Here is a 22,730-nt window from a genome sequence, read left to right as displayed (position 1 = left end):
TCCCCGGCCCCTGGAGCCCCCGTGGAAATCTGTACCTGGAGCTGAGTGCGAGTTCTCCTCTGCCCCTCTCCTTGGCGCAGGGCTTGCAGGAGTACGAGGAATGGAAATGGAGCAAGAACCCCACCATCGTGGAGGTGCTGGAGGAGTTCCAGTCCGTCCAGATGCCCGCCACCCTGCTCCTGACCCAGCTGTCCCTCCTGCAGCCTCGTTACTACTCCATCAGCTCCTCCCCGGACATGTACCCCGAGGAGGTGCACCTCACCGTGGCCATCGTCTCCTACCGCACTGGAGGTGGGCAGAGGTGCTGGGGGAGCCTCCGGGTCTGCGTTCTCCCCCCAGGGGCCCGGCGGCTCTGCCAAACCCCAAGTCCCTGGCTGGAGACCGATGCCCATGGCAGAGCAGGCACACTGTCCCCTTCGGCAGAGCCAGCTCCGTGCGGCAGCTAGAACAATGCCTTTCCTCAGAGATGGGGCGGGGGGCGGTGCATGGCGGGGGGCGTTCCCTGCTGCAGGTGTCCCCGCTGGTCGTAGGTCAGTCAGATAACTGGATATTTTTCTCCCGTACTTTCCCTCCTTGATCAAGCAATCAGAATGTACAGTGCCGGAGCGTTTTCTGAGACTGGGATCCCGGCAGCCCACGGAGAACACACTGACCAAAGCCCTTTCCGTGGCAGGATTTGAATCCGACTCACCCCTCCCCAGCAGCACCCTGGGCACTTTCACAGCTCACAGGCTGCCCCCAGCTGTACCACTTCCTCTTCCCCGTCAGAGGAAGGGATCCAGGCCAGAGCTGCAAGGCAGATGCTCGGCATTGGGGCGGGGGCCTTCTGGACTGAAGGGAGGGGGTACCAATGACCGGAAGCTCGGGGACAGGAGGTGAGCCAGCCGCCTTGTTTGTTCTGCTAGATGGAGAAGGACCAGTTCACCACGGCGTGTGCTCCTCCTGGCTCAACCAGATACAGTCCGACGAAGTGGTCCCCTGTTTCGTGAGAGGGTGAGTGCGAAGGAAGAGCAGTGAGCAGCCACCCCTAGTCTGCACACTGCTCTCCCGAGCTGGGGTGGGTGGACCAGCCCAAAGGGTTCTAGAGAGACGGCCGGATCAGACGGGCTCAGCATTCCGCCTCCCTCCCAGGTGTTAAGGCAGCGGGATCAGGAGACAGGACACGCGGAAGCTGAGAAAGCCCTCTCACCGAGGGAAGTCAGCCAGGGGTGTGTGCCCAGTGCATGTCCTCAGCTCACTGCGGCGGCTGCAGGAGAGCCGCGACACAGGCTCGGCCTCCACGGCGTTTGCAGACCAGGGGGGGCTCTGTCCAAATTCCAGAGGACACCCCGCTGTCCCCAGTTTCTTAGAAACGGGAGATCCAAGCATCTCTCACCACCATCCATCAGAGCCTTCTCCCAACTCCCTTGTAAAGGACATTCCTGCCTGTGGTTCCTGTACCGCCGTGTGCACTTAAAAATCTGTTAAGAGGGTAGATTTCATGTTAAGTGTTCCTATCACAATCAGTCAACCAAATTTAAAATATTACTTTAAAAAAAATTACCAACAAAGGACATGCCTGAGCTTCGGCCCAGTGTAAGTGCTGCTTTGTCAGTCAGTAACTTCTCTCCCTGAACAGTGGCCCTGGCCCGCCACTTTGCTCGACTGTTGATGGGATGGTCCCCGTACTTTCAGGGTGCTTCAGAAATAGAGTCCCAGCCCTGGCCGGCTTGGCTCAGTGGATGGAGCGTCGGCCTGCGGACTCGATTCCAGTCAAGGGCACGTACCTCGTTTGCAGATTCCATCCCTGGCCCTGGTCGGGCCTATGCAGGAGGCAACCAATGGATGTGTTTCTGTCTCCCCCCGACCCCCCACCACTTGCTTACACTCCCTCTAAAAATCAATGGGAAAATATCCTCAGGTGAGGATTATGAGAGAGAGAGAGAGAGAGAGAGAGAGAGAGAGAGGGGAATAGAATCCTAGCCCAGACTGACTGACCCCTCAGACACCTGCACCCCTTTTAACACCCCCAGGTGAAGCTTTTGTCCCCTGGAGTGGGTGGCTCCCTGGTAATAGGAGCTCTCATGGGAGGTGAAATCAGCGGTTCTCAGTGGGGTGGGGGGGGGCGGGGGGCGTTATATTTGGCGATTCTGGAGATGTCTTTGGTTGTCACTGCTGGAGGGTGTTCCTGGAATTTAGAGGGTGGTGGCCAGGGAGCTGCTCAATAGCCCACCATGTACAGGATGGTCCCCGCCACAGGGAAGTATGCACCCCCGAATGTCAGTAGAGCTGAGGTAGGAAACCCCACTGCCCTTTGTGGCTCAGCACGGGGCTCATTGGGAAGTGGAGGGATAGGCAGACGGGGGACTCCCCCAATCTGTGGGACCCCCAACCCTGACGGGGGCACCTGGCCAGGCTGAAGAGCTGCAGGTCCTGCTGTATTCTACCCAAGACGGCCCTGGTCTCCCTAAGACCCAACTGTTCTGTGTTGCTAATCCTCGCCCAATGATATTTTTTTTCCACTGATTTTTAAGAGAGTGAAAGGGAGAGGGGAGAGAGAGAGACACACATACACACACACACACACACACACACACACACACACACACACTGATTGGTTGCCTCCCACACTCGCCACTGGCCAGGGTGACCCAGCTATTCTTCGTCACAGTTGACCCAGCAAGCCTTCTGACCTCCTCTCCCTTGTCCAGAGCGCCCGGCTTCCACCTGCCCCGAAACCCCCAAGTGCCCTGCATCCTGATTGGCCCGGGCACCGGCATCGCCCCTTTCCGAAGCTTCTGGCAGCAGCGGCAGTTTGATATCCAACACAAAGGTGGGTCCTGCCCAGTAGCCACGGTGTGACCGTTATCTCTCCAGAGCCTCGCCGCCTGTGGAGGGCTGGGGAGCATCGCTCCGACCCGACCCCTGGTGCCATTCCCAGGACCTGCCCGAACGAATCTCCCCCTTGGCTTATGCTTGGGCCCGAAATGCCCCATCTCTTGGGCGGTTAAGATTGGACCCTCCTTACAATCCAGCCCTGGAGGGTAAACATGAAGCCTCCTCAAGTGGCGTGTTGATGGGATTCCTCAGAGGCTCGTATTCAAGGGCAGGCTGTGCTGTGTGGGGTACACTCAGAGCGGCTCTGGGAGGAGAGAGCCGCAGTGTTGGCGTCAGACAGGGATTTAATGAGCATCCAGTAAGTGCCGAACACTGCGGAGGGCGCTGGAGGCATACCAGTGACCAAGACAGAAGCAACCTAGAAACAACGCCCGCCCCTGTGGAACTGTCGCTCTCGTAGAAGAGCTAACGTTTGTACTGTATTCGCTTTCTCCCAGGCACCGTTCTGGGGTCTGACATTCATGTCTAACAATAACCCTATCAGGCAGCTGCTCTTGTTCCTGTTCTGTACCTGGGGGAAACGGAGACAGAGAAAGTGAAGCAAGTTGCTTGTTGTCAGAGCTGGGGTTCGAACCCAGGCTGTGTCGCTCCAAAGTCTGGGGTCTTAGCCCCTCCCACGGGGTCAGGAGGGAAGATCGAGACTCAGAGAAGGGAGGCTTGCCAAAGTCTGAGCACACTTCACCTACCTCCGTGTGTGTGTGTGTGTGTGTGTGTGTGTGTGTGTGTGTGTGTCCTGCCCCTGTGTTCATGTCCCTCTAGCTCAGCGGTTCTCAACCTGTGGGTCGCGACCCCTTTGTGGGTCGAACGACCCTTTCACATGGGTCGCCTAAGACCATCGGAAAACACATATATAATTACATATTGTTTTGTGATTCATCACTATGCTTTCACATTATGTTCGATGTGTAACAATGAAAGTGGGGGTCACCACCACATGAGGAACTGTATTAAAGGGCCGCGGCATTGGGAAGGTTGAGAACCACTGGTCTAGCTCCATGGCACCCGCTGGGGTTCCCAGTACCCACTCCCAGCACCACCAGCCACCCCCCCAATCAGGCACCAGGGCGGTGGGTGACATGAGGTCTTCTGATCCCCAGGAATGAGTCCCTGCCCCATGATCCTGGTCTTCGGGTGCCGGCAGTCCAAGGTGGACCACATCTACAGGGAGGAGACCCTGCAGGCCCGGAATGCGGGAGTCTTCAGAGAACTGTACACGGCCTACTCCCGGGAGCCCGACAGACCAAAGGTGACCCTGCTCCATCCCGGCCCCACCCCGGCCGGGAAAAACGTTTTGATGTGAATTTTAAAAAAATATTTGATGGCCCATAAGAGACCCTACCAGTCCAAATGGAAACAGCCACAGGCCTGGAGCATGCCCCTGCAGGGTCTGAGGTAGGCCTGGGGGCGAGGGGTCCCGGGAAGGAGGCCAGGACAGCTGGGGTGAGGGGGAAACTCAGAGAGTCTGGGCGTGGCCATTTGACAGCTGCTGTAGAAGTGCATCAATGTCAGGACAGCCAAGCCAGGTGAACAGCTGGTTGTCAGCCTCGGCCGAGGGGAGTTTCCTGGGCCAGAGGCATCGGAACAGCCTGCAGCAAACCCCTGCCCCCCACTCCCCACCCGCAATTCCCTTAGCCCACTTCCTGCTCTGGCTACAGCAGCTGGCTTTGCACAGGTGCATCCTGGCCGCCCTCACCTATCCCCGCCTCTTGCTGTCCACCTGGGGCTGCTCTGCCAGGTCAGCATAGAACACCTGTAAGAACCCCACTCCTGCCAGGCCAGTGTGGCTCAGTGGTTGAGCATCGACCTGTGAACCAGGAGGTCACGGTTCAATTCCCAGTCAGGGCACATGCCCGGGTTGCGGGCTCGATCCCCAGTAGAGGGCGTGCAGGAGGCAGCCAGCCGATCCATGATTCTCTCATCATTGATGTTTCTATCTCTGCCTTCCTCTCTAAAATCAATAAACAATATATATATATATATATATATATATATATATATATATAATTTTTAAACCTGCTCTGGCAAGTATATGGCGTCCACACCTCATGGGGGATCCCGATGGTTGGAGAGGGGAGCAGGTAGACAATGCTCCCCTTGAATGCCGCTCCAGGAGAAGTTCTGGGGGCCTCCGCAGAGCAAAGTGCAAAGTGGGGAGCCGCTCCTTCCCACAGCCTTGGGGGGGCTGTCCTCCTCCCAGCTTCACTCCCGAGACCCCAGAGATCACCCCCTGCCCGCAACCCCCACCTCGGCTCTGCTCCCCGGGGCTCACGCGGCCCCTGCTCCCCACAGAAGTATGTGCAGGACATCCTGCAGGAGAAGCTGGCGGAGCCGCTGTACCAGGCCCTGAGGGAGCAGGGGGGCCACATCTATGTGTGCGGGGACGTCACCATGGCCGCCGACGTTCTCAAGGCCGTCCAGCGCATCATGGCGCAGCAGGGGAAGCTCTCGGTGGAGGACGCGGGCGTGTTCATCAGCCGGCTGAGGGTGCGTGGCGGCTGGCCTCCGCTTCCCTTTCCCGGCATCCGGGCCCTGTCTCGATGCCTGGGGAGCCATCACGACATCCCTGCTCCCGCTTGGCCCTCCCTGGCTAGGGTAGAGGATGGGGGTGTCCCAGCCCCCCGCGGGGAGAGGAGGAAGGAGGGCGGCGTGCAGGAGAGCGGGTGGAGTGTGGCTGGGGCCGTGGTATGGCGGCGGCAGCGGGCAGGTCACCGGGAGAGGGCAGGGGGTGCCGAGGCTCCCGTTTGACCCCCCCTCCTGTCCTCGGGATCCACAGGGCAGCAGCCTGTTCCTGGACGGACCCAGGGTGCTCACTGTCGTCCGGGCCGGGGAGACCAAGGGCACTGTCCGCGTGCCCACCCTCTCCGTGCCCGGGGCTGTCTCTGAGGGCTGTTCCCTGACTGTTTCCGTCCCCAGGATGACAACCGCTACCATGAGGACATCTTCGGGGTCACGCTGCGAACGTATGAAGTGACCAACCGCCTTAGGTCCGAATCCTCGATCGCCTTCATTGAGGAGAGCAAAAAGGACACCGACGAGTAAGCTGGCCCCGTCCCGCGGGCGAGGGGTGGCAGCGCCCTCCCTCTGGCCCTGGTGGGCAGGGGCGTCTGACCTCAGCAACGGGGCCTTCCCCCCGAGGGGTCCCTGAGACGCGGCAGCAGCGCCGGGGAGCAGTTAGAAACGCACCCTCCAGGCCCTGGCCCGCAGAGGCTAGGCCTCGGGGTGCAGTGGTCCCTCTGGGAGACGCTGTGCCCTCAAGTGTGGGAACCCCAACTTCCGCCTGGGGCTCCCCCTAGTGGAACGACAGCTCAGGGCTCTGCCACGTTGTCTTGGGGTTCCCACCACATCTCTCACCCCCCAGAATGGCTGGGAACGCTCTCATTGATGCAGATTCCAAGTGTTATTATGTTGACAGCTTCACGCCTCCCTTAGAAATGGCTGGCAACAGTCTGGGGCACCACGAGGCCGGGATTGAGCCTCACTGTTTGCGGCTGACCGCAGTGCCAGGACACGCCAGCCTGAGTGTAACCTCACGCCCCCCTTCCCCGCCCCGGGCCCTGGAACTTCGGTGGCAGTGGAGCCGTCGCGTTTAGAGTGGCAGAGGGCACACACTCCGGCTCTCACATACCCTCGCGGACTTCCCCTGACCACCCGGCCGTCTCGAAAACACACTCATGTGTCCAGGAGGCTCACGTTACTGCTGTGACCATCGCCCTCCTTGGGCTGCCCCTGAGCCCCTTAAATGCCCCTCCTCCTGGCCGGTATGTTGGGAGCCAGCGCTCACCCATTCATTCGGCCATTCCTTGCAGGTCCCAGCTGGGTGCCAGGTGCAGGCAGAGAGAGCAAGGAAGGCCCATGCTGAGTGTAGGTGGCCGTCCCCGTGTCCCTAAGGACACAGCAGCCTGGCGCGGTGGCGCTAACTCCTCCTCACTTCTTCTCCCACAGGGTCTTTAGCTCCTAACCGGATGCTCTTGCCCCGACGGACGGCAGGGGTCCGCCCCATGCGCTGCGGCAGGGGTGGTGGCAGGTTCCCTAAGCGTGGACACCAATGAACCTTTCCCACGGGACCCGTGCGGCCCCGCTCTGCCTCGTCTTGTCGCCGCCTGTCCTGGCTTTCCTCTCCCGGGTCCTCGCCTCTCCGTGCGTCCTTGGCCTCCTGGGGTTTCCTCCTGAGTCTTCCTGCTGCGATGCGATGCCTTTATGCTCCTTGGCGGCTCTGACAGCACTGCCCCCCTCTCCTGACAAGGACAAGTCCACGCTTGTGGAGGCCCTGGGACGTGGGGTGCTCGCGGTGGGCTTGTTTTCGGGGGTTCCCCTGGGAGAGGCGCAGGGATCACGGAAGAGTCTTCTGAGCCAGTCTCCCAGCGCCGAAGCCCCACCTTATTACCTTGTACAGGATGACATCTGGTCGTGCGTGTGATGGGCATGGGTCTCCGTCAGGCCTCTTGCCCATGTGAGCGCGTTGCCTGCAGACCCCGGGGCCCAAGAACCACGGCCCAGCCTGCGTTGGCTGCTCACGCGTCCTGCACTGAGGGACTGCGCCCGGGTCCCTGTAACACTTGGGAGCACCCTAATGGTCCCGGAAATAAAGGGTCCGGGCACGGAGAGGGCCTGTGAGGATTTAGGGGGAAATCTCCAAGGAAAGGGGAGTCAGAGGACGAGATGCATTTAGGTTCTTGCACCAGGAGGGCGCCCTGGCTGGGAAACTCACCCATCTATTGGATTGGGCAATCCTGCCCCCAGCCCGCCCACCCCAGGCCCTCCCAGAGCAACCCCACCCACCAGGCCTGAAGTGATGCTGTCCAGGGGAACGGGCTGCAAATAGGAATCTTCTCATCTCGGCCACCCCCTGACTTTGGACAAGTCTCTGGTCCTTGGGTTCCCCTCGTCGTAATGTTATAAAGCTAAGAAGTATGAACGGATGCAACTTTGAAGTTGTGAAGACTGGAAACAATATTAAGGAACAGTGTCATCGTTTTGCATTTATTCCCCCAAATAGGGCTGCTGCTGCACCCTCGGTGGGAAAATCCCGGAAGCCCATCAGGGCGGATCAGGTTGGGCAGAGCTTCCTCTGCAGGCCCACAGCCCAGGATGGGAAGGGCCTGGCCTCCAAGCTGTAGGCCTTCTACAAGGCATCCCCCACGTGTTTAACCTGCTAAAATAACGGCGACAAATAAATTGTCCTGACAGATTTCTCTTTAAATGGGCAGCAGAGTCGTTAGCAGGAATCAGAGCTGGAACAAGTTCTCCCTGGCAGGCAAGCCGCGGCGTTGACCCTCTCAGAGTCAAGGGCATGGGAGGCAGGGAAGCGCTACAGATCAACGCAGGCAGCACCCACCAGAGAGAGCCAAAAAGTCCCAGTGCCCACCCCCCAGGGCCTGGCTCCGGGTCTGCTCTGGACTGGGCCCCCAGGGTCGGGAGGGAAGCATTCGGCCAGGCCCATCCTTCTGTTGGGTTTGGTCACAGAAAGACAGCCCAATGGGCATTTCTTTCTCGATGCTCCGTGTGTGTTGGGGGGGGGGGGGGGGGTGTACCAAAGAGAAAGTGCCCTGGCCTCTTTGGAAAAGCCTTAGGATGGGGGTGCCAAAGAGGTATTGGGGAGGACACCCTCCAAGACTCTATAAGTCAAAGGGCAAATTATATCTCGTCTTTGTCCACCCTCCCTGGGAGCTCCCCCTGGTGCCCTGTCCCCTGGGACAGAGCTGTGACCTCCCCGCCTTCCTTGAGTCCTGTTTGCTCCTGCTCAGACTTCCCAGGGCATAGAGACCAAACGCTCAGCATGCTCCCCGACTCTTTCGAACCTGGAGGGAAGCCCCTCGTAAAGCCCGGCTCTCCTGCAAACACAATTCTGTCTCCTAGCAGCTTTCTTTCCACCCCCTTGAACTTTTTGGAGGTACCGCCTGCGATGTCACTAGCCCCCCGGGGAATGTGTCCAACCTCCGTCAAATCAAGCTTTATGCACGAATGCTTTTCCGTCGCCGAATAAAGACTTGTGAGCTCTCTGTGCCAGGCGCCTTCCTCCTCTCTCTGTCCGCGTCGCGTCCCTGGAGAAGCAGGCAGGCAGAGGGAAACGTCCTCTAGTTTTATCAGGATTACATAGCCAGGATTCACCTTTCTTCCCGGAAGGATTTTTTCCTTTTTAAGTAAACGCCTTTCCGCCGCAGCACAGCTGCTTCCCAGCTCCTGGCTCGCAGACGGGAGACTAGACTGATGTGTTTCTCTCCTTTGTCAGAATCCCTGACGCCAGAAGCCTGGCTGTAATGAGCCTTTCAGGGGATGGAGAGGGAGTCCTAGAGGGTTTAGCGCTGATCCAGGGTGTGTAAGTGCTGCCCTCTTGTGGCGGGTTTTAGCTCGGTCCCAGTAACCAAATATTTGGTTTAGCAAGAGGTGAGCCAAAGTAGGGTTGGCTGGGCACTTGGGGGTCACCCAGTTTACGGACCTTTGATTTCCCTCTCCCCATTGAGTTGGCCTGCAGCCACTGCAACCCCATTTAAACAAAACCTCTAAACAGAAGTGAGTTTGGCGGGAGGAATGGGTCATCCCTGCACAGTCACGCTCTGAGTCATTCCTCAGAATCCAATTCCTGCACCTTGGTTTCTAGGGAGTGAGACCCCAGGTAGCTTTCTTTTGGGGGAGAAGGCTTCAGACCCACCAACATGGAGTTTTGGAAGCTGGCCTGAGTTCATGCGGCCAGGTAGAGCTTGGCCTCTTGTTTTTAGCTGGCCGTGTTTACTTGTAGATTTAATCACCACATGAGCCCCTGCTCATGCAGACGGCTGTGGGCTGGCGGATTCCTCACCCTTCTGAGGCTGCATCGTCACCTGTAGGACAAGGTGGATTACATGAGATACTGCCCCTGAGATGCCCAGTTATAGTACCTGACCCACTGGGAGCGATCACCTTTTATTTTTTCGCTTAATCTATGGCATTCTTGCTTCTCCAGAATGCAGAAGGCATGGTACGGTGTACAGAGCAAAACACAGTTCCCCTTTCATAGGCGGGTAGAATCAGTATGCAGAGACACGATTCCTAGAATCAACATAAATGTCTGGGGTTCCAGAAGTGGGTGGATTCCACCAGCAGGTTTGGGAGACACGTGTGCCACAGAGTAGGAAGGGTGAGAGCAAAGCCAAGGACCAGGGTGGGGCATGGAGGGTACGCGGGGGATGGTGTCAGAGGTACCCAGCTTTGGAAGGCTGCGGAGGGTCGGAATGGCAAGAGAGACGCTGGGAAGATGGGCAGGGGCCAGGCGGTGGGGAGGGGTGAGTCGCATGTTAAGGAATTTTGACTTTATTTGGTAGGCAATGGGGAGTCCTTAAGATTGTTTTTCAAAGGGAAGAATAAGGTGGTGATTGGAGTTAAGCCTGGAAAAGAATGTTCTGGCTGCAGCACGGGAGGGCCGGCCGGTTGACCTCTGGGCAGGTGATTGCAGGAACAAAGGCTGGAACGAGGAAAGAAACAGATATGGCGATACAAGAGGTTCCAGGGGCTGAATCAACAGGACTGGATACCCATCTGTCCTGAAAGATGAAAACAAGAAAGCCGAGATTCTGGCCTCTCGGCTGCGACGGGCTCGGGAGATAACACAGGCCCCGGAGAAAGATGAGTTCGCGATGCGGACGTGACAGCCAGCTTCTCCCTGAGTCCACAGGGTCACTCCTCCCCAGAGTCAGGCGGGCTCGGCCGCACGGAGAGAGCTGCCCCCACCCCCCAGGAGACCGTGGCCTCCGAACAGAGAGCTTTCCTGCCAGACACGCTCTCAGCGGCCATCTGCTTGGGGCTCCAAAAAAGAGGTCAGATTTGCCCTAAGTCCAAAACCTGTGAGATTTTCTGACCGAGATCATGGGGCACACGGGTCCTGCCAGAACGGGCAACCCAAACGTCTGGCCCCTTCGCCCTGCAGCTCCGCCGTTTTCAGATGGTCGTGTTTACTTGTATATTTCCACCCCCACTGCCTCTGTCTCCAGCATGTCACCCCCACTGCCTCTGTCTCCAGCATGTCACCGCGCCACCTTGTCCACAAAGCCTCTGTCTGAATCCGCCCGTTAATGAGACGCCTGCAGGGGACCAGAAGAAGCACTAACCTGAGCGTCCCATACGGCCTGACCTGTCCAGACTCCTGCCTTCTCCCCAGCCCCTGCCATGGCTCCTCCATCCAAATGCCCTGTTGGGCTCAAGAATGACAGGCCAGCAGCAGGGATGGCGGAAACCGCGATCTGACCATCTGAGGGAGGGGCCCTGCCTCCCAAGGACGCAGCCCAGACGGTTCCGATGAACCTGGCAGCTGACCCCTGCCCGGCTCTCCAGTCCCTGCTGGTGGCAACGCGGCCCAGAGGGAAAGCTGCCCCTCCCCACACACTGCTGCGTCTCAGGTGTGAGGACCTAGTGAGCGCCCACGCCTGGGAAGCGATCTGTCCTGGTGTCTGCTCCGGGCAGAGCGCGGGCTGGGGAGGGGTCGGGAGCACACGGTCCTCCGTGTGTTCGTGGGTCTGTTTTGTCCTGGAATCGCGGGGCGGCTCTGAATGGGGAGGCCGGGCCTGTCTGGTCCAGGACGAGCCCACTCTCCACCAGGTGGCCCCGTCAGGCAGCAGCAAATCTGCCTGGAGGTGCTGCCCTGCATAGTTTTCTAGAAAAAGACTCCAGGGCATCAGAGTGCCCAGGTGGGGCTCCTGGGCTCTGGGAGACGCGGGGTCTGTCAGCCTCGGTCCTGTGGGCCTTTGGGACTGGAGGGTTCTTCACGGGGGGCTGTCCTGGGCATTGGAGGATGTTGAGCCAGTAGTCGCCCCCTCACCGTGACAAGCGCAGACGTCTTCGGACATTACCCGATGTCCCAGGGCCAGCCGAGCGTTCCTCAGCCAGTGGTTTTGTTTCTGTTGCCTGCTGCCCCACCGAGACTGGCAGGATGTGGAGGGGGAATGAAAAGATAGGGTTTCACAAACTCCCTCCCGAGTCAGGAGGATGACGGTTCCGTTTCCATAACAGGCTGTGTGCTGGGCATCGTGCCGATGGAGACACTCAGAGGCCCAGTGCCCTCCGTGCCCGGCCTCCTGCCTCCACCCTGTTCTCCATGTTGCTGTGTTGTCCTTGTGATTGTAAGACCCACTCTGGGTTCGGCAGTGATTTCCCGGAAGGCTGAGCGAGAGCGGTCGGTCGGTCGGTCGGTCGGTTGGTCTGTGCCCGTGGGATTCCATTCCGGGGTTGGGAACTGGGGGGGTGGGCAGAGCGTTGTCTCATCTGACCACACACCCCATCAGGAACGCGGACTCCCCCTACCTCTGAGCTCTCGATGCTGCTGTCTCCGCCAAGTGTCCCGTGCGCTCCGGCACCTTCCTCAGAGGACCGCCGCCCGCCTCACGCTCTTTGCAAGGCCGTCCAGGCTGTGTTCACCGCATGCTCTTCCTCTGTATAGTTCTCATCTTCTAAATGGGTGGAATTCAAGCAAAAATCTACTTATGCCTGTTTGCATTATGGTTAAAACATTAAAAAGTGGCCCTGACTTGGCTGACTGCTGTCTTTTGTGTGGTTTGCCTGGAATTTCTCATGCTGTCGCTCACTGTCACAGACCGGGGTCCCCCGGAAGCCCACCCTGACACAGAGGAGTCGGGAGGCTGATTGGGGAGCGGTCTTGGCGAAGGGAAAAGAGGGGCGCGGAGGGGGCGACACAGACCAACAAGTTAAAGGAAAAGCAGGGGGTGCAGTATTGTCTCAACCAAAACTTCTGCCAGCCCTGCAGAGGATTCTGAAGGTGACCTTGAGGGTGAGATGCAGGTCGGAGGTGGAGCAAGAGGCACGCCTGGCCCCTGCAGAAGTGCTTCGTTGATTAAAATAATGGCCAACAGTTATTAAGTCCTACCCTTCACCACGACACTCAGACATGTTATCGTTGCTCTCCCCATTTTAAAACTTGGGAAACTGAGGCAGAAGGGGGTCGGCCAGCTTGAGCAAGGTCGGCATAGCCAGTAAATGTCAGAGGCGGAGTTAGAACCCAGACTGTTCCATGCTAGAATCCGCCTTCTTAACCACCGTTTTGCTGCTCAGAGACCCAGACTATCCGGGTGCAAATCCCAGCTCCCCCGCTTCCTAGCTGTGTGACTTTGGATAAGTTAACCACCTCTCTGTACCTTCATTTCTTTACTGTAAAATAAAGATGACTGTTCCAAATTCACTGCATTGAGATAAGATTAAGTGCGGTAATATATGCAGCACAACCTGGGATGGAATGGAACAGAACAGAACAGCCCTATGTTACAGAACAAAAGGAATTCACGCATTGGGGCTAGCAGAGCCAAACACTAAACACAGGAAGATTGGCTATTTTACTACTAATGGGAAGCAAATACTCAAGAGCCCGAACTCCCCCATGGCGTAGAGGCTACAGGGCAAAACCTCAAGATGTGGTGGGTGAAGGGGCGAGGGCTGTGCTGGGAGCTGATGGGTCGGAGGTGGGAGGGTAGTAAATCATTTCTTCAGTCCGGGGCACAGCTCTGAGGTCTGCTCTGGCGTCCCTCTGTCTGGTTTCATCGGAAAGTAGCCAGGGGGTTGTTCCACCTTGGGACGCAGGAGCTGAAAGATACCTCAGGTCAAGATGTTATCTGGAGCCTGCGGGAGGCTGGGGCCTTGTGATCTTCTGTCAGGGCCGGGCTCAGGGCTCCTGCTGCCTCAGGGGTTGCTGGTCATCCAGGGGAAAGGCGAGGTCTCCGATGGAGAGAGACACACAGAGAGAGAGATGGTGTCTAGAGCTAGGATTTAAAGCTAAGTGTAGTCAAAGTCTTAAGGAGCCTTGGTTTCATGCACACAAGTAAATAAACTAAGATCGTGTCTGGTTCCTCCCAGCTTCCTCAGCCCTTGTCTCTTCTTGAACCCCAAGCAGCCCCATCCTGATGTCTTTTGCCATTTGATACTTGGGCGCTGGGTTTCTCGGGCCTCCTCAGCCCACCTGCCCTCAGAGGAGCCACCTGGCCCACCTACCCGTTAGCTTTCGCTGGGAATAAGGTCTCACACCTGCTTACATTTTCCGCCATCTCCCCTGTGTGATTCATTCGCAGGCTCAGCTTCAGAGGTGGCTGGGGACAATTTAACATTGACATGCATCCTGCCTGGGGTGGCGTCTGTTGCCTGGCAACCATGTGAGAAATCCAAGTTTACACCAAAACAGAACCTTCCCAACCTCCCATCCAAAAGAGAAGGGGGTGGGAAACAGGGCGGGGTTGGGCGGTAAACACAGGATTTTTAAATTTAATTTATTGGGGTGACATTGGTAGAGTTCTATGATACGTGATCTGTATATAGCATTGTGTCCCCACCACCCAAAGTCAGATCAGCTTCCATCACCATGAATTTGGTTCCCTGTACTACCCTCCCTCCTTCTGTAACCACCACACGGTTGTCCGTGTCGGTGAGTTTCAGTTTTATATACCACGTGGATGGAATTAGATCAGTGGTTTTCAACCTTCTGGCCCTTCAAATACAGTTCCCCATGTTGTGACCCAACCATAAAATAATTTTCGTTGCTACTTCATAACTGTCATGTTGCCACTGTTATGAACCGTAATGTGAATATCTGATATGCAGGATGGTCTTAGGCGACCCCTGTGAAAGGGTCGTTCGACCGCCAAAGGGGCCGCGACCCACAGGTTGAGAACCGCTGGATTAGATGGTCCTCAGACTTCACTGTCTGACTTTTTTCACCTAGCATCCTCTTCTCAAGGTCCAAACAACCAACGTGTCCTTCCGTAGATGGTTGGATAAAGGAGGTATGATACACACACATGGAATACTACTCAGCCACAGAAAAGAGGAAACTGCCATTTGTGACAAGATGGAGGGACAGAGGATAGAGAATATATTCAGCTTCACAGTCAGCTACGTAGTAAAAACGGACTTACTTTTTTTTCATTGTGCTCTTGGCAAAATCAGGGGACGTGTTTACAGTCAGGTGGGTGGCTATAGACAGAGCCTAACCCACATCCCAAAAGGAAATGACTTTGACAAGGACCTCTGGAGGGAAATAAGATTGGTAGCCAAGTAACAGAAGATCGAAGCCAGAGGAATGAATAAGGTGATTTTTAAAAAATCTTAAATCTTTACACTAGACCTGGGGGCTGGGGAGGGACGGGTGGGTGGTTTCCCGGCTTCTCCGTAACCCTTTTCTCCGCTGGAACTCAGGTGAGTGTGGAGGCCGCTGTCTGAAGCCTGACCCAGTTGCTCCCTCCTTGACTGTCTCCAAGAATTTTGAGATAGATCTTCCAGGGTGATGCATGCTGCTCTCCACTCCGCTCCCTTCCTGGTCCGGGAGGGCTGTGGCCGGTAAAGAAACCAACGCAAGAGAGCCTCGGAGACCGCCTGTGACCTCAAGCTGTTGTGTCCGTGGCCTTAGTGAAGCCTCGGCACTGAGAAATTGGATCGGTTGCGTTAGGGCTTTAAAGAGTCGCTCATGGAAATGCAGTTATTCGCAGAAGAGCTGCCGGCAAAGTCTGCGGGGAGAGAGACACCTGCTTCTCTTCCCTCCAAGAGGCCACCCATCGCCTTCCTTGAAAAACACACACTGCCCTCCCGTTGCCCTTCCAGAAACATCTCTCTCATCCGGTCATGCCTTTGCTCGAAGGCATCCGGTGTCACCGGGTCAGAAGAGGAGGACCAACTCCTCACCCCCTCCCCGCCCCCTCCCCCCACCCCCAGCCAAGATTCAGTGCCTGCTCTGGCCACCAGCAGCTTCTCTATTTCTCTCCTCCCCCGTGTCACACAAACCAACCCTGCTCCAGATTTGCCCCAGTAGTTAGTTCTAATCACGGCTTTCATCCTCCGCCGGCCTGGCCTTTGCTTCCGCCGCTCCCCCTCCCTGCAAAGCCCACCTCCTCCCTCACCTCAGCCGAGCCCATGTCTGTGGTGACGTTCTGACCCAAACCCTGTCTTTCGGGGCTCTCTCCAACGATACTTTCTGTCTGCACCAGTCACTGGGCACCTCGAAGTCTTGCTATGCAGCAGTGACGTGTGTGTGCCCTGTGACCTGCCTCTGGGGCCGTTACCTGTTTGCCACAATAATGTTGAGCAGCAATCGAGCCATCTCCCTGGCTTAGGGCGTCATGCGGCGCAGGTTGGAGTCATGCGGCTGTGAGCCAAGGAATGTAGGCAGCCTGGAGCCTCCAGACGGAGCACAGCTCTGCCAACACCTTTATTTCAGCCACGTAAGACCCTCTTGTGACTTCTGACATCCACAGCAGCTAGGTACTAAAGGTGTGTGATCGTAAGCCATTAGGTTGGGGTGGTTCCTGCAAGCAACAACAGGAAACTAAAACCTGTATTAGCTTCTGATTGTCATGTTCCAGGGAAGAATCCATTTCCTTATGTTGCCCAACATAGAAGCTGCAGCGTGTCCTGGTTTATGGCTCAGCACCATTGCAGCCTGTTTCCAACGTCACAGCTCCCCTCTCTGACCGCTGGCCGGTCTGTCCGGTGCTTGTAAGAACTCCGGTGACCACACTGGGCCCACCCAAGATTCCTAACTTCATCACATCCGCCGTTACTTTTGCTATAAGGGGTTACCATGATATTGTAATCTATAAGAAGGAGTATCTATTTGGTCTTCCCCCCCACTTCTGGTAAAGAGCTCCTAATTCCCTAAGTGGCCAGAGCAATCAAGGTGCCTTGTTATTCTTAACAAGCCCTTTCAGCCGCTCCTGAGTTTATTTTAATGAGTGACTTATGGACAGCACCTGGCCATGGGGGCGAGTTGCCAGGGAACCGACCAGATTAGAAGGTTGAACTCTTCGGTCCTGCCCCTTGACCTTGGGGCCGGCAGAGGGGCTGGAGGTTGCATCCTCAGTGGCCGGTGATTCATCAATCATGCCTTTATAACGAGGCCTCCATGAAAGAAGGAAGAGGGTTCAGAGAGCATCCGAGTTGGTGACGGTGGGGAGGGGCTGAGAGAGCAGGGCCCCTGGAGAGGGCGTGGAAGCTCTGGGCCCCTTCCCCAGGCCCCGCCCTGTGCATCTCTTCCATCCGGCTCTTCCTGAAATATGTCCTCTTATTATAAACCCATAATCTGGTAAGTCAAATGTTTCTCTGAGTTCTGCGAGTTGCTCCCGCAAATTAGCCGAACAGGAGGAAGAGATTGTGGGTGCCTCCAACCCGTAGCTGGTCCGTCAGAAGCGCAGGGGACAACGAGGACTTGCTATTGGCTACTGAAGGGGGTGGGCAGTCCTGTAGGACTGATCCCTTAACCTCTGGGGCCTGTCTCCAGGTCATAGTGTCAGGTGGACCATGTCAGAATGGGGTTGAATTGCAGGACACCTAGGCAGTGACAAAGAATTGCTTGGTGGCGTCAGGAAAACCCCCCACATAATAGTAACACCAGACAAAAGTGTGTTTACAGTTGCTCAGCTGGTGTGGCATTGACCTATGAACCAGGAGGTCACGGTGCAATCCGGTCAGGGCACATGCCCACGTTGCCAGCTTAATCTCCAGTGGGAGCCCATGCAGGAGGCAGCTGATCAATGATTCTCTCTCATCATTGATGTTTCTATCTCTCCCTCTCCCTTTCTCCCTCTGAAATCAATAAAAACATATTTTTTTAAAAAAATAGGTTTAAGCTGTAATACAAATAAATAATAACAACCAGTAATAAATAATCCTATATAATGAAAGGCTAATATGCAAATTGACTGAACAGAACAACTGGTCACTATGACACACACTGACCACCAGGGGGCAGACTGGTCAGTGCACTCCCACAGGGGGAGCACTGCTTAGCCAGAACCCTGGAGTTGGGCTCACGGCCTCTCCCACCTCTGTGGCAGCGCTAAGGATATCCGACTAAGCAGACAGTTGGACATCCCCCAAGGGCTTCAGGACTGCAAGAGGGCACAGGCTGGGCTGAGGGGCCCCCTCTCCACCCCCACCCCCCCCATGCACGAATTTCGTGCATGGGGCCTCTAGTCTAGTAACAGTAGAAGAATAAAGTCTTCTGTTTCGAGTACTCACAACTGTAAACCTTCTTTTGCCCACCCAGGTTCCGGGTTTGATTCACAGGTTTTAGGGATTACAATATGAACATGCTTAGGGGCCATTATTCAGGCACTCTTCGCCCGCCTCTGGCCCTCTGAGATTCTTGTCCACAACTCACATACAAGGCACTTTTGGCTCAATTGATCTGCATTTAGAGGATGAATTCACACATTCAATGGAAATGTAACGAGGCCCTTTTGTGGGCACTGGAGATCAGCCAGGATTCCTTCGCACTCTCCTGGAAGGAGAGAAACCATCAGCTGGTTTTTATTTTTTTTTTTAAGGAGGATGTTCGATGGTGATGAGTATTTTTGGAGAAAACAAAGCAGGGCAGAGTGACAGAGTAAAGAGGGTGGTCAGGGAAGGCCTCATCAATGAGGTGACTCTCGGGAGACTTGGGGAAGGTGGGAGCGAGCCGCAAGCCCTGTCCCTGAAGGCGCTGGCGGGGGCTTGGTTGGACTGCAGACTGTCTCCATAGGAGACCCTCTCACATGGCCAGGACATGCAATAAATACCGTATCTGCGCAAAATCGGACAGAGGCCCTGCTTTCACGGGGTTAGCATTTTATAGACAGAGACCCACGGACCCTGCAGCTAAGGAAGCTAAACTTCAGGCCCCTCCCTTGCAAGACCCCACCCCAGGCGCCCTCTGTTCTCATCCTGCACAAATGCTCTCCCGTTGACTTAGGACAGTGATGGCGAACCTATGGCACGCGTGTCAGAGGTGACACGTGAACTCATTTTTTTGGTTGATTTTTCTTTGTTAAATGGCATTTAAATATATAAAATAAATATCAAAAATCTAAGTCTTGGTTTTACTATGGTGGCAAATATCAAAAAATTTCTATATGTGACACGGCACCAGAGTTGAGTTAGGGTTTTTCAAAACGCTGACACGCCGAGCTCAAAAGGTTCGCCGTCACTGACTTAGGACCCACAGCACCTAGGCCTGGCCGTGCTGGTGGGTGAACGCAGGAGTCAAGGGCACGCATATTAAGGCAACTTGGGCATGTGGACTGGATGAAAGGAAGGGGTCCTGGGAGGGCGCGGGGCAGGGCCTGTGGTCAGCGGACGTGTGTTTCTGCAGGCAGGGGTGTGAGCTGAGACCTACAGGGGCTGGGAAGCCAGCCTCCAGGGGAACGCAATGGACCCCCAAAGTCCCTCGGGGTCGGGTGGAGGCAGAGCCTGGGAAGATGGACCAGAGGAGAGAGGATGTTTTTGTTTATTTGGAAACTAAGGAAAGCTAGTGAGGATCCTGAGGGAGTTGAAATGGTCTCTCTGGCTGGATTGTGGAGACCTTATGGGGCATGAATGTTTAAACTCCAGTCAAAGATCGTCGGAGACAGGCCATAGTCCTCGAGGGTAGGTTTCTGGGCTTGCCGCCGCGGGCGGGGCACCTGGCGACACTGTGGAGGGCCGGTCTGTGGAAGCAGGAGAGGATTGCTCTAGGGCCGTGGTTGGCAAACCGCGGCTCACGAGCCACATGCGGCTCTTTGGCCCCTTCAATGTGGCTCTTCCACAAAATACGATGTGTGGGCGCGCATGTACAGTGCAATTGAAACTTCGTGGCCCATGCACAGAAGTCGGTATTTTGTGGAAGAGCCAGTATTTTGTGGAAGAGCCACACTGACGGGGCCAAAGAGCCGCATGTGGCTCGCGAGCCCCGGTTTGCCGAGCCGCAGTTTGCCGACCACTGCTCTAGGGTTCTTGCTGGGTTAGCTGATTTCAGCAAGTGCTAGGGTAGTGAACAGCTGAATACAGCTGGCTGTTCAGCAAGAGGGAACTGTGGGGTAAATTTTAAAACAGGACTTTCCCTGTGGCCACAGGGGAAAGACGGCCATCCCTCCTCTCGTTCTTAGAGCATCTCCTGGAGAAATTGTGTGAGAGTCATTCCCGTCTTTGATGGGTGTGCAAATCTATTTTGCGTGTGCTGTTATTTTAAATGTTGGTAAAACAGATATAACAGAAAATTTTCTACTTGACTATTTTTAGGAATACAATTGAAGCCCCGGTCAGTTTGGCTCAGGCCTGCGGACTGAAAGGTCCCGGGTTCGATTCCAGTTGGGGGCAGGTGCCTCTGTTGCAGACGCCTCCGTTGCAGGCTCCATCTCAGGCCCTGGTCGGGGCTCATGCAGGAGGCGACCAATTGATGTTTCTCTCTCTGTGTCTCTCCCCATCCCTTCCACTCTCTCTAAAAATCAATGGAAAGATATCCTGGGTTGAGGACTAACCACAAAAGAATACAATGGAACGGCATTCAGGACATTCACAGCGTTGACTGGCAATCTCGCTCCAGACCTTCTCCACCTTCCTAAACAGAAACTGTGTCCCTATTAAGCAATAACTCCCCATTCTTACCGCCCCCTCACCCCAGCCTCTGACAACCTAGAATCTACACTGTCTCTGTTTCCTATTCTAGATATTTCATGAAAACGGAATCATGCGATATTTGTCCTTTCCTGTTTGGCTCCTTTCGTTCAGCACCGTGTTTCCAAGGTCCAGCTGCATTGTAGCCTGTCTCAGTGCGCCGCTCCTTGTTATGGCCGAATAATAGCCCATTGTATGAATACACTACAGTTTACAAATCTTAAATAAATGAATAAGCCTCTTGCCAGAGTGACAACCCAGGAAGTTTCTTTTTAAAATATATTTTTTATTGATTTCAGAGAGAGAGAGAGAGAGAGAGAGAGAAACATCAATGATGAGGGAGAATCATTGATCGGCTGCCTCCTGCACACCCCACACTGGGGATGGAGCCTGCAACCCGGGCCTGTGCCCTGACTGGGAGTCAAGCTGTGACCTCCTGGTTCACAGGTTGACACTCAGCCATTGAACCACGCAGGCTGGGCAGGAATTTTTTTTTTTTTTTTTAAGGTCCTGGGAACCAGCTCCTTGAAATGAAATTTCTAGGCAGGTAGTGTCTCTATGTCCCTGTATGTGGGAGTGCAGCCCGAGTGCCCCGTTCCGAACTGTAATCACCTGCTTGTCATAAAAATGAGAAGCTGTATTATCCCTCGAGACAAGAGCAATTACATAGCACAGTGGGTATCCCAACTACCAAGTCAGCGTAGGCTGAGCTAGGCAAGTTATCATGAATCTCTAGAGCATGTGTGTAATGCAATGCTTGGCTGTGTTTAAAAAGGGTAGGATTTCTCTCTGCCTTTGTAATCTCGTTAGCAGATCGCCTGTGATGTACACCACAGTCTAGTTTAATGCTTGTTCATAATAAAAATGTTCTTCTTTGGTAGAGTTGTGGTGAGGACTTACTGGGTTGGCAGGAGCTTTTAATTCCCCCCCCCACCCCACACACACACACAACATCTTAATCATCTTTGATCAGGAGAAAGAAAAACAGAAGGCCTGGGATGTCATTGATAAGAAAGCAGTAGTCATTCATAAGAACGGCACCAATCATCTGTGCAGCTGTGGGGTCTGCCTTCCACCTAACATGTGGGAAACTGTCTATCAAGGCCTGAGTGTCATGGGAGCTGATGTTCACATTCTCAGGGCCAGGGCGGAACTAGGAGAACAGGAGCCACAGGGCAGACGTGGACTGGGACGGTGGCCGAGGAGACAGAGAGAAGGAGCCCCCCAGATCTGAGAAATATTAGGAGTGATCTTTTAGAAAAGAAAAGTGCTTCTCTGTTCCCCGAACTGAAGCACAGAGAACTTAACCTCTGTTGGGCATTTGAACTTGGATAATGCCTCTGAGCACATGTAAGATAAAATCCCAGCCGTCTTCAGGCCCTGAGGGACCTGTGTGTGGGGGTTGAAAAAAATGCAGTAATAGTAATATCTATCCTATTTAATGTAATAGGGAGAGCTATTGTTATCCTCCTTTTATAGGTGAGAAAACCATAAGTAAAGTGCCTGGCACTGGATCCACGCAAGAATATCAAGTTTGATATGATTACAGCACACTCATTTAGAGCAGGGTCAAGCCGATGTCCAGCAGATCCGGATTAGAATCTAGGTAGGACAAGGGACCCTTCTTTATCTCCCTGAACCTGTTTCCCCAGCTGAAACTTGGTGGAAATAATTCACATGAAACATTCGAGGACGCACGTATAGGAAAGATGGGCATTATGATTCGCTGGTTCGCGGCTCCAAGGCCCACAGCCCGGTTATTTTCCAAAAACGCGTTTTTTTCCCTTTTGAGGGGCCGCATCACCCCCCCCCCCCCCCGGAGGCACGGGCACAGGGGGTGTGGCTACAGGCGTGGGCGGGGCGAGCCCTTGCCCCGCCCCCGGAGGCAGGCAGGTAGGCGGGGCGACATGGGGTTTCCCCAGAGCGCACGCGCGAGCGCACAGTGGCCCCAGGTCCTCGGACAAGATGGCGGCGGCGGTCGACAGCCCGATGGAGGTGGTGCAGGCGCTGCCGGAGGAGGCCGCGCCCGAGGCGGCGGGCCTCAGCTGCCTGGTCAACCTGCCGGGCGAAGTGCTGGAGTACATCCTGTGCTGCGGCTCGCTGACGGCCACGGACGTCAGCCGCGTCGCCAGCACCTGCCGGCGGCTGCGCGAACTCTGCCAGAGTAGCGGGAAGGTGTGGAAGGAGCAGTTCCGGGTGAGGTGAGCCCGCAGCCCGCCGCCGCCCGCGCCCGTGCTGCGCCCCCGGGGCCCCGGGCCCGGCCGGCCTGCGCCGCCGCCTCCGTCCCCGCACGCGCGCGCGGACCCCACCCCGGATGCCACCCCCGGAGCCCTTCCCGTGGACCGACAGACAAAGGCCGCCAGGCCGCCGGCCCCGCGGGGCCACGCCGCGCGGACCCTCCGGTGCCCCGATGGCGCATCGGGGAGCGCGCAGCGGCGGGGCCCTCGCCGTGGAGGGCGGCGGCCGCAGCGCAGCGGCTTTTGTGC

At 55.9% G+C, this 22,730-nt stretch overlaps 2 protein-coding genes across 5 annotated transcripts in view; both read left to right on the top strand.

Annotated features, from left to right (window-relative positions):
• Window positions 1-12,370, top strand: part of NOS1 (nitric oxide synthase 1) — a 104,195-nt gene extending 91,825 nt beyond the window's left edge. Inside the window, exons 24-30 of the mRNA XM_036354296.1 lie at window positions 81-291; window positions 906-993; window positions 2,691-2,812; window positions 3,975-4,123; window positions 5,167-5,361; window positions 5,791-5,912; window positions 11,857-12,370. Of these exons, the coding sequence (XP_036210189.1) occupies window positions 81-291; window positions 906-993; window positions 2,691-2,812; window positions 3,975-4,123; window positions 5,167-5,361; window positions 5,791-5,912; window positions 11,857-12,010 (1,041 nt within the window). The 3' untranslated portion in view covers window positions 12,011-12,370. The remainder of the gene's footprint in view (window positions 1-80; window positions 292-905; window positions 994-2,690; window positions 2,813-3,974; window positions 4,124-5,166; window positions 5,362-5,790; window positions 5,913-11,856) is intronic.
• Window positions 12,371-22,177: 9,807 nt separating this feature from the next.
• Window positions 22,178-22,730, top strand: part of FBXO21 (F-box protein 21) — a 37,798-nt gene continuing 37,245 nt past the window's right edge. For 3 of the 4 annotated variants that reach the window (XR_004974812.1, XM_036353556.1, XM_036353554.1), the window contains exon 1: window positions 22,178-22,445. Coding sequence is in view for 3 of the 4 variants with exons in the window: in XM_036353556.1 (XP_036209449.1) it covers window positions 22,210-22,445 (236 nt within the window). In the remaining variant the exon portion in view is untranslated. The remainder of the gene's footprint in view (window positions 22,446-22,730) is intronic. The other variant, XM_036353553.1, reaches the window with a different exon arrangement.

The sequence above is a fragment of the Myotis myotis genome, unplaced genomic scaffold (assembly GCF_014108235.1).
Source record: "Myotis myotis isolate mMyoMyo1 unplaced genomic scaffold, mMyoMyo1.p scaffold_m19_p_20, whole genome shotgun sequence".
NCBI classification, from domain to species: Eukaryota; Metazoa; Chordata; class Mammalia; order Chiroptera; family Vespertilionidae; genus Myotis; species Myotis myotis.
Note: the sequence above shows the minus strand (reverse complement) of the source record. Positions and strands in the feature narration are given on the sequence as shown.